Raw genomic sequence first — 11713 nt, 5'->3', positions numbered from 1 at the left:
TTATTGCTGTTGTTCTTATTATTATTATTATTATTATTATTATTATTATTATTATTATTATTTTAAAAAAAAACTATTAGATTTTGCCAGACTGTTCTGGATGTCACAGCTATGTGTAATTATTTTACCAGACTAATCCTGTCTGTTACAATACAAATGTACGAATGACAATTTTAAAATCATGTATAATTCTTCAGCTAACTGAAAATGTTTTGCATACTATTATGGCATAACTTTGGCATATTATTAATGTGAACTTCTCTTACACAGTCTGTAAGTTTCCCTATCGTGTGCATGTTTACAGCAGAATTATTGTTGTGTTTGGAGTGAGTGTTCCATTAAGTGCACAACTGATGGGTCTTCTTTCCCCTTCATATCCCTCTAATCCTAGACTGAATTTCCCCTCATCCTTCTTCATGCAAAGATTTTTAAAACTACTTTTCACCTAAAGTACTTTGAAACAAGTAGAAGAGGAGCATGTTTTCGTGCTGGTGTGCACCACTTGGCATACTTATCCCAAAGTCCACACTATTTAGTAGTCTAGTCTAGTGGGTAGTGTGGGACATGAGGATTGGAGGACTTTCTGCACCGCCACACTCTTCGTTCTTTCTGCTTGTTTGACGGCGCGACGTTTTCCTGCTCAAAGCAGATTGTTACCTTGTACTTCAGCGTTGATGTAAATAAATATGTGGAGATGAATTTCATGAAGCTGATCGGAACTGTTTTGGCTGTTTGTTGTCATCAAGGCTGCGCACTCAAAGGCTTCAGCAGTAAGTAAGCGGATGTGTAGTAGACTGTGTGTGTGTGTGTGTGTGTGTGTGTGTGTGTGTGTGGGGAGAAAAAACATAACTAATGTCCAGTAGGCCTATTCACTCCTAACAGCTGTCATGTGAGGGTGCTAGGATGTTTCACTGAGTTTAAAACCTAACAGAATGTTGTGGTATGTCTGGAAAATGTCCATTAAACGACGAGAGTCACTGTACCTACGACTTGTTTTTAATGGAAAAAAACTTCCAAAGTGCTTCAAGTACAACGTCGTTTATATATCGTGTGTTGGAGTAAAGTAGTTTATTTTAAGTTTTTTAAGTTTTCAAGTTTTAGTCTCCTGGTATTAGGACATTTTTTAAAGTATACTAGCCTCCCAGATATTTCCTAACAAGTGCCCATGTGTATAATATATACTATGTAACATATGCCATGTAACATATACTATGTACATATACTATGTAACATATACCATGTACATATACTGTGTAAATATACTATGTACATATACCATGTACATACTATGTACATCCTATGTAACATATACTATGTACATATACTATGTAACATATACCATGTACATACTATGTAACATATCCTATGTAACATATATTATGTGCATACTATGCACATGTACATCCTATGTAACATATACTATGTAACATATACCATGTACATACTATGTACATCCTATGTAACATATACCATGTACATACTATGTACATCCTATGTAACATATACTATGTACATATACTATGTAACATATACCATGTACATACTATGTAACATATATTATGTGCATACTATGCACATGTGCATCCTATGTAACATATACTATGTACATATACTATGTAACATATACCATGTACATACTATGTAACATATCCTATGTAACATATATTATGTGCATACTATGCACATGTACATCCTATGTAACATATACTATGTAACATATACCATGTACATACTATGTACATCCTATGTAACATATACTATGTAACATATACTATGTACATTCTATGTAACATATACCATGTACATACTATGTACATCCTATGTAACATATACTATGTAACATATACTATGTACATTCTATGTAACATATACTATGTAACATATACTATGTGCATACTATGTAAAATATGCTATGTAACATATACTATGTATACTATGTACATACTATGTAACATACTATGTACCTACTATGTAACATATACTGTGTAACATATACTATGTAACATACTATGTAACTATATGTATCCAACGTCGTTTATGCTACATCTTTCTTGGAAATGTGGGATATTCGGGTGACATATGACTGTTTTGGCAATCAGATCAATTAATAATACATTAAATGAACATACATATCATTAAACATGACAATTTCATCCCGACTCATTTGTATAATAACATTGTGAATGCAATCACAGTAGGGAATGATTCTGAATCATTACAGGAATATACTCTTAATCTGAGTCTTTTTCAAGACCTGACTCTGAAACCCGTCCCATTTTCTGATCTGATGCTTTCAGTCTGCAAGAGAGTTAGTGCTTGGTTTGTATTACAGTGCCTTTGCATTTACATTGTATTTATCTATGCCTCTGGTGTAAGCTACAGCTTTCAGTGACAACATGATTGGGGTTCCTCACATATCTTGGAAAACCTGGACATTTTATAGTCGTCAATTTTTCATTTAGGCAAATGCCTGAAAAAAGAGAAAATGGTTAAATGGCCCTGTAAATAGTAAGTGAGGTCATGAGCTACTAAAATAGCAGCATCACAAGGGGATTTGTATGCTTGCATATCCTAAGTATTTTCAGTCATCTTAAAGGACATTGTTCTTAGAATGAATAATTCATAACAGTCATTAGTAATAATGCACTAACTCAACCAAGTAGAAGGAATTTTAGGACCTGCTGCTCTGAGTTAAGTGTTTAAAGATGTTGGCAGATGTGAGTCATTCAAGATGACTTTCCTTGCACAACAGCTGTTATGTATATAAGGCATCGGAAACGTCCTGGAAAAAGATTTTCTAAAAACATTGGGAACGACTCTAATGTTTCATTTTGTTTCTCTGTTTGATTTAATTTCTTCAGTGGTGATTTATGTAACAGCAAACGTATACAAACACATTGGGTGTCAATTGAGCAGGTAGTTCAAGTAATTAAACATTGTGCCTTTTGCTTCACAGGTCAGCGCATATGCCGTCGGGGAACTGAGAGGCCGTGCTACAAGATAGCTTACCACCAGGACAGTGGATACAGGGTGAGCTTCGAAGAGGCCAGGCGGAAGTGCAGGGAAGACGACGGCGAGTTGCTCAGTATTGAAACAGAAAGCGAACAGAGGCTAATGGAGAAGTTTGTTCAAGGTGCACCGGTTGCTGAAGGTGACTTCTGGATTGGACTTCGAAGGAATCAAGGCTACAAAGAGTCAGGATCTGCAGAATGCTCATCACAGTATTACTGGCTGGATCATAGCCAGGCCACCTACAGGTAGCTATGGAGTGATTGAAGGTGTAAACAACTGTTTTTTAAACACTGCACAGTCTTGAGAAGTGATTTTATATAACTGAGTAAGTAAGGGTCTTGCTCAGGGACCTGGCAGTGACAGCTTGGTGAATCGCAACCTACCGATCGGTAGTCCAGCACCCTAACCACTAGGCTACAACAAACCATATAGACGTGATGTCTAGCATGTAGCTGGGTCTAATGGTGTATATTGGATAAAAATATCAGCTAATTATTTTTGAATTTTTAAATATTTTAATTATTAATTGATAAAAGATAATGAACTAATCATTCAATATCTTGAATATATTATATTAAAGATTCTGCACTATTTCTAGGTCCATATGTAAATATAAGCAAAGTAGTGATATTGACCCTGCTAACTGCCTATCGCTTCTAATGAAGCATGTAATCATACAACAGTACGATGTTTATAATGGATCAGAAGTGTTTGTGGAGTCCATGCCAGTGGGACTTTAACTGAAATGAAAAATTTGAAAAAAGAACCAGCCTCTGTTTTTTTTCACTAGGGGGCAGAAGCGAGCAATATAACTAGGGCCATAAGCTCAAAACCATATTGTGTCTTGACATACTGTAGGAATGAATAAGTAATTAATAAAGAATGAGTAATTCCTTATTAGCAAGCTAAAGATTCGATGTGGTAAATATGTCAGCATGATTGTTTTGCACTCCCAGAATTGGGAGTTTAATTCCTGCCTCTGTCTTAATTTCACAGATTTTGAAACTACATGTACCTTTGTGATCTGTTTTTTAAGGAAACAGGGCAGAGCTAAGCAGCTCTCTTCCAGATGCTGGTGGAGCAAATTTCCATCCCAAAAACGTAAACAGAAGCCTGAAATACAGAAGCTAGTCAATTCTTTTGCATGCTTATATTGTGAATCAGGTTTTATAAGGTATCATTGGAATTATATGACTATCCTTACAAAACTGAAGCTTCCATATGTTCACTTTTCTTGCATAGTACAAGTTAAAACAATTAATAATAACATTGTCTTGTAATGGAAGACTTGAATTATTAGGAATTTCTACACAGTTACCTGATGATTCAGAAAATCTATACTGTACAATTTACGTTTGTTTGTTCGTTCCTAACACACCTGATAAACTTAATTGTTTAATAACTTCATTATTAATTATGTAATTACTTAATTAACAATCGTCTGAAACTGTGATTTGGATTTGTACTCAATCCATGTACAGTAGGCCCAACCCAAAGCCATACTGTACAGTCTCCTCAGAAAGCATTCGAAAACCTACTATAGACCAATTCTTTAGTTTTTGCTGTAGACATTTGGTTTCAGGATGAATATGAAATGACAAGAGAAAGTTTTTGTTTGGATTGGCCTCGCCATTGACTGTATATTTGGATTTTTGCTTTGAAACAATAAAAGAAACAGATGTGACTGTGTAGGCCTGGTCTTCTTACACCACCCACTAGAAATCCATGTGTGCACTAGAACATTTTGGAAGTGCACAAAGGAAACTTTATCTGAAGACACTTTTACTGGTGTAATTATCGTAAACGATCTTGTCTTGTACAATAGCAGCAGTTATTCAGAGTTTGTGTTGTGTTGCCTGTTGTAGGAACTGGCTGTTGAATGAGCCCTCGTGTGGTTTTGACCACTGTGTGGCCCTGAAGTACAGTCCCAATCCTCCTGCTTCTCTGAAAGGTCTCCATTTGTTCAAGTGGAGTGATATCAGATGCAACAGCAAAAATAACTTCATATGCAAATATGCAGGTGCGTTATATGTGTGTTACACAGATTTTATTTCATTTATAATTTCAAGGTTTTTTTAGATTTGACTATTAAGATATTTTATTAAGATGTTTTATTAAGATTTTTTTGTTTGTTTGTTTACAATATCCTCTATTTCTTGCTTCTTTATATGTTATCTCTACAGAAATACCTACAGTTCCTACTCCTGCTGGAAATTCCACTGCTCACTCAGGTAAAAAAAATAAAAATAGTAAAAAACTTAGACTAAATAGTCTAGTTGCTCTTTTACTCATGTTCTTTTGCAATTGTAATCAGCTTACCACAACAGCAAATTGCCCAACCATCCAAACATAGAGCTTTTGTCTATTCTTTACAGCTTTTTTGCTCTCTTATTTGTCTAGAATACAAAAAAGTGAACAAAACTGCTCATTAATTAAGGCAAAGCACACTGCATTTTTTATTTTGGTCTAAAATCAGGCCTCTTTTGTTATTTTCACAGAATGAAATCCATTAGATCCATACACATATGGACCTCTATTACTGGAGGTTGAGTAGACGGATGTTTTTTTTCCCTTTTCTTGCCAATACTAAGAAAAGTATCCTTCGTTTCAAAGAAACATATTTTTAGGGCCTGAGCACCGAAAGGTGCGAAGCCCTACGGTTTTTGCTCGGGTTTATTATTATTATTATTAATTTATTTTTTTTTCCACACATTGGCCAATTGGGGTCCCTTAACATGCTCGAAAACTCTTGAAATTTGGCACACACGTCAGAGTCGTGCGACACTAGGCTCGGGCAAAGGCTGGAATACGGCCATGGCAGGGGGGCTCTGTAGCGCCCCCTGTAATGCAAAAACAAATATTGGTGCACAGATCGGGCAATTATGTTCGCACATGTACGAGAGTTGTACGTCCCGAACAACTTTCGCCCTCTAAACTATGAGCCATCAGGAAGTCGGCCATTTTGGATTGTTTTATAAGTGCATGTGGTGAACTTTTAAATACTCCTCCTAGGACATTCATGCGATTGACACCAAAAGTGGTGAACATGATGGCGAGACATTGCACTTGCTAAATTGCGAAGGGATTTTTGATATCTCGAACGGTGCTGCCATGGCGAGGCGACTAATTTATGGCGAATTCAGAGAAACAGGAAGTGTCTTCTATTTAAGGCAAAAAATGTCTTATTGTGATGACACGACACAAAGGTGGATTTTTTGACAGCTGCATGCGGTAAACTTTTAAATACTCCTCCTAGGAGATTCATGCAATTGAGACCAGACTTGGTCACCATGACGCAGAGATATTGGAGATGTGAAATTGCGAACTGATTTTTGATATCTCAAACACTGTTGCCATGGCATTGTGTCAAAGTTTACTTTTATTTCAGTTTACTTTTATTTTATTTCATATTTAAGGCTTTTGGCATGCTTAGATTAACTTGAAATTTGACACACACATCACATTTGTCGGCTGTTAAGTGTGGACAAAAAGGTCAGACAAAGGTGTGTCTCTTAAGTGGCTCACTAGCGCCCCCGTTTGTCTAAAATGTGGGGTTTCATTTACCAACAGTCCCCAAATGGGTCAGTAACAACATAAAATAGTCCACTGATATTTACCCACTTGATGCACTCATTTTAAGTATACAGTTTCCTTATTTGTAGTCAAGAAATTAGTCTATTATTTTTGCTCTACACTGAAGACATTTAGATTTGAGATCCATGGAGGAATATAAGACCATATACAAATAAATAGAATTTTATCTTTTACAGATCAGACTTTCTTATCTGTTTCTATCTCAAACCCAAATGTCTTTAGTGTAGCGCTTTGTTCCGATACTTTTGGAGGGAACTTTATGTTGGGGTTATATATGGAATTATGTTCATTAACAAGCTCTATATCATAATGGATTCTAAAAAAAAAAAAAAATCTAACACATGAAAATAATATAAAAAAAAAAATAATTTGACAAACAGTATTGCACTCAAAATCTTCCATGTTACTATAGTTAAGTATTATTTTGTATCAGCTACTAACATAGCTGACTAAACTAGACTTGGCTAGAGTCAACTAGCAAATAAATAACTAAATGTGAATTATTTACTGAATGTTAGTTATTATTTATGAATGATATTGAAATAACATTAAATAAAAGTTTGATTTCATGCAAAAAGTAGACATTAACTTAAAACTTGAAAAAAAAAAATTGTTAATTTTTGACTGTATATGTCCACTTACAATTACAATTTTGTACTATATATTTAAGTATCCTATCTCAGTATTTTTTCCAACCCTGAGAAAAATGATAACAATCGATAAAAACCCAACAGGAATAGACATGGCCAAAGTAACAAGCAGTATCATTGATCGTAAGGTAGAACGTTCAGGGAAGTAGGCGTCACAGTCGGGAAAACATTGTGGCCCTTATAAATGAATGGAATTGCTTGCAAACATTAGATAAGAATAACAAACCTCATCCATCATAGCTTCTGTTGTTGTACCTGAAGCATGTTTGTTTCCACAGGTTCAAGCTTATCTTTGTACTAATGCATCTGTCACAGACAGCACAGCTGCTAAAGCAATGGCACATGCATTCATATGAAAAATATTTTACTTGCAGTATTAACCCTGTGTGGAGCACCTTTAATATTATTTATAGTACATTTAGCTTGATTTACTGTATGTACCAAATATTTTGTTGTTACATACACCTGCTCATTTATGTAGTTATCCAATAAGCTAATCATGTGACAGCAGCACAGTCCGTAACAACACACAGATACAGCTAAAGAGCAAAGAACAGATCGAAGAAAAAAGTGTACTATCTTTGAATTTAACCAATGAGTGGTTGTTGGAGTCAGATTAGCTGATTTGAATCTTTCAGAAACTGTTGATCTTCCCACAAAACAGTCTATGGCAGTGATTATTTTCACAGCGTGGTGTGGAAAACAAAAAACATCTAGAGGGTCTGCAAAATTAAACACCATATCGATGAGAGAGATCAGAAGAAAATTACCAGACTGGTCTGAACTGACAGGAAGTCTATAGAAACTCAAATAATTTACTCTTTTAGCAGAAAAGAATCTCAGATAGCAAAACACATCAAACCTTGAGAAGGATAAGCTGCAACATCAGAGGACCACATCAGGTTCCACTCCTGTCAGCCAAGAACAAGAATCTGAGGCTATCAAAAGACTAGAAAAAGACCAGGAAATTTGGCCATGTGTGAAAATCCTAGAAGATCAGAACTTTTTTTCAGTGCTTCACTATTTGTGTGAATTAGATGTCTTAAATCTATATTTTCATCTCTCTTGCCAGCAGTAACTCTCAAACAACTGCCTGTCACAGTGAATGGCGAAAAGATAAAAAACAGATTTTCTGAATCATCAGGTAACTTGTTCCTTGTAACTAATCAACCAGTTTCTTGTCGCATTCTTTTTTAGCCTGAAAAGAGTAAAAAAAATTATATGGCTGATGCCAAACACCATTTTCTTAGTGTCTCTTTCAGATGAAGCTATCAACATTTCCTACATCCTCCTGGCTACTGTACCTGGTTTGCTTCTGATAATACTGGTGGTCTCTGGGGTGTTCTGTTACAGAGTCATGGCTAGAAAGTAAGTGAAAACTTCAGAGACAAACAAGACATTTCATGCAGCTAATGTATTTGTATAAAGTGGTTTTCTGCTCATTAAATAGCTAAGTCTATTCACGTATGATGTCTTAACTACAGATAAGCGACAGTGGAGCACATTCATGATGAGACAGTCCAGAACTTAGGTAGTGATTTATGAATCAGTATATGCAATAAATACCATCTTTCCCATTAACATGGTCGGTGCATTGGCATCAGTCTTTAAAGAACTATGGAAAGGTCTTCATAGATGACCATACATCCATTAATAGAAGGGGGAGTGTTAACCTTGAACAACCTGGAGAAAGTACACAGTGACCAGCAGAAGAAGAGTCCTTGTAGAAGAGTAAAAGAGCTCTCCTTGTAGAGTGGCAGGTTTCAACCTGTCTGTAGTACCAGACAAGAAACACTGCAGATTTGGCTTCATGGAACACTACAAGGTCAATCAACTGATTGAGTTCAAGTACAAGCACAAGACTGGGTCATATGACATTGGGCATAAATATGACACTGGACAGTATCATTCCAGAGGTCCACTATATGTACACAGTGACCTTTGCACCCAGTTGTATAAATTATATGGAATGTCTTTGTAATTTGTAGCTGTACTGTTTGCATTCAGGAAATAAGAGTCCTGAACACGTTTCAGCATAACATTGCTTTTCAAGGTTTATGTGCAAGGCTAATAGAAGGTTTGCTAAGGTTGAAGCAGAAGAACTCACATGTGCCCTACACAGAGCCATGACCTCAACTCTAATGAACACTTTGAGATAAATTAGAATGCAGACTGCGCTCCAGGCTACCTCACCCAACATCAGTATCTGACCTCACTAGTGCTCTTGTGGCTAAATGCTATGAAATTCACACAGCCTTGCTCCAAAATCTAGTAAAATGTATTCCCAGAAGAATGGGGAATTATTATAAAAGCAAAAGAAGATTCATTTTCTGCATTGGAATGTTCAACAAAAGTGTAAAGGTATGATTGGTCAGGTGTCCACAAACCTTTGACCATATATCGTATTTGATCACCAATGCCTGCAAGGCAAGCTTACTGCTAAATCGATCAAAGATGTCTAAGACATTAAAAGAGACAGCCAACTTTATACTATAGTGTTCCTGTGTAAAAAAAACAGCTTGTATTGTATAAAATAAATGAATGATGGCTATGTGAATGGTATATACTGCATCAAATTTCACTATGTTAATCCTGTCAGGTTAGCTCATGCTAGCGTGTTGGCTAGCTTTAGAGTATGGATTATGTAAATATAGATATGCTCTCAGAAATCCTGCCAGGTTATCTCATGTTAGCTAGATGGCTAGGAATATCTGTGACTATGCATGTGAATTTACAGAATATAAATTACAGTGACATACCTTCTGTACATAAAGACCATTTACTTCTGCTTTAAATGAATATATGTTTTCAGGAGAAAAGAAGAAAATGACATCTATGCTGTACCAGGTCAATGGGTGCCTGCAAGTGCCCTGAAAAACAGCAGAAGCCCAGATCCCAGTGATGGTCCCAGGCGGAATGGGGCCCAACTAGAATACATGAGCTCAGATATCAGCAGGACATTTAGTTCAACAGACTATGAGAACATTCCCAGCAATACCGCTGGCTTTGTCACCAACGACATATATGAGACCTGCAACACTCCAGCCAACATGGAGGCAGGATGGGTGGATAATGACATTTATGGATACTGAACCTCTCCAGTGATGTGATGGAGACCAAAATTGATTGACTTCCGACTCACCTGGCTTTAATTCATCTCAACTTATTTTGTATTTGTGCTTTGACTTTCATACAATCTACAATAACCTGATGTGAAGGACATGGGGTCCTGTGAATTCTCATTCCTGAGGTTTCTCTGAAATGGGCAGTACAAAAAAACACAAAATTTCATCACCTCATTGCCAATTCCTCTGTGCACAGGAAAAAGACAGTGCATACGGAAACTCACACTCACGTCCTGTCCTGACTGGCCTATTCCCGTTGACTTTGTTTTTCAGACTCTGTTGATTCTACCAGTTCAAAGGCAAAATAATGGCATTCATTTTGCTTAGCTTGGCTGTTTTTAAGGTGTTAAAAATCCTGTTTGCAGCATAAAAGCATAAAACTGTCAATGTTTTATTCTTTTCCTGTTGTGCTTTAAAATTATACTGAATGAAATACCGGCAAAACATTCTGCCATACTGTTTTAAATTGTTTGCATAACAAACAAGATAAGGATTTGTTTTCAAATTCAGGATTTGTATATTTGTGGAAATATATCCTGATGGTTGTGTTTAATACCCGTTACACTATAATTGAGTTAATTTTCCTTCCAGAACACCTCATAACTCTTGGTTGAATGGTTTTATTTCAGAACAAATTAATATTCAAACTGGACAGTGTTTACAGTGCGTTTTTAACAAGACGGCATCATTGTCAATATGTTACATTTACGCCATTTTGAGTCTTGCTAGGACTTTGCAGCTAAACATAGGACATAAGCTTTTATTGATCATTTTTTACACATATCTATTTTTATTATGTATGAGTCTGTAATAATCAGTCCAACATTATTTTATACACACACACGCAAACACACACATACACACAATAAGCAGATGTCCTGAATGCCATCATAACATTTTTTTTTTTATTATACTTTAGGACTCATATAATTATACCAATAAACATGTTATTAATGCATTATGGCTATTATATATTTTTTTCTTACATGTTAAAACTTACTATTATTGTTTGTTACAAAACCGATGTTGGGTTTTGTAAAACACTTAAAAATACTAAATTATATATATACTGTATATAGATGTAGAGCTGTTAAATTAACAGGCATTAGTACTGATGTAATAATAAACCTTGCCAGCAGATGTCCCTGTTTAATCATGTCAGTTTGTGTCTGTTGAGTGGGTCATAAACCTCATAGCCACAATAACACAATACTTTGTGTCATTTATTATTAATGGTGCTATTCTGTGTACTATCCAGTATGATAGTATGCAGCTTAAGATATAACTGACTACTGATTGAGAAAAAAAGTGCAGTTACAGTGCTGTTAAATA

At 35.7% G+C, this 11713-nt stretch overlaps 1 protein-coding gene across 4 annotated transcripts; it reads left to right on the top strand.

The window, feature by feature from the left end:
* The first annotated feature begins 548 nt into the window (after positions 1-548).
* laynb (layilin b) lies at positions 549-11348 on the top strand. 4 transcript variants are annotated; one of them, XM_060888592.1, is made up of 7 exons: positions 549-770; positions 2957-3257; positions 4878-5032; positions 5196-5243; positions 8332-8400; positions 8519-8624; positions 10069-11348. In XM_060888592.1, the coding sequence occupies exons 1-7, from the start codon at positions 695-697 to the stop codon at positions 10346-10348; spliced, it is 1035 nt and encodes a 344-aa protein (XP_060744575.1). In that variant the 5' UTR covers positions 549-694; the 3' UTR covers positions 10349-11348. The 4 variants fall into 4 exon arrangements, with proteins under 4 accessions (XP_060744575.1, XP_060744574.1, XP_060744573.1 ...); XM_060888591.1 differs by having other exon boundaries at positions 8329-8400; XM_060888590.1 differs by having other exon boundaries at positions 8507-8624; positions 10069-11347.
* Positions 11349-11713: the final 365 nt, after the last annotated feature.

The sequence above is a fragment of the Tachysurus vachellii genome, chromosome 15 (assembly GCF_030014155.1).
Source record: "Tachysurus vachellii isolate PV-2020 chromosome 15, HZAU_Pvac_v1, whole genome shotgun sequence".
In the NCBI taxonomy this organism is placed as follows: Eukaryota; Metazoa; Chordata; class Actinopteri; order Siluriformes; family Bagridae; genus Tachysurus; species Tachysurus vachellii.
This window is presented reverse-complemented; position numbering and strand designations above follow the sequence as displayed.

Bases quoted from the DNA above. Each gene is read 5' to 3' on its own strand.
- laynb (XM_060888589.1), top strand. From the start codon at position 695: ATGAATTTCATGAAGCTGATCGGAACTGTTTTGGCTGTTTGTTGTCAT. The intron at 3,258-4,877 runs GTAGCTATGGAG...TGCCTGTTGTAG, and splicing joins CATAGCCAGGCCACCTACAG to GAACTGGCTGTTGAATGAGC. The intron at 5,033-5,195 runs GTGCGTTATATG...TTATCTCTACAG, and splicing joins CTTCATATGCAAATATGCAG to AAATACCTACAGTTCCTACT.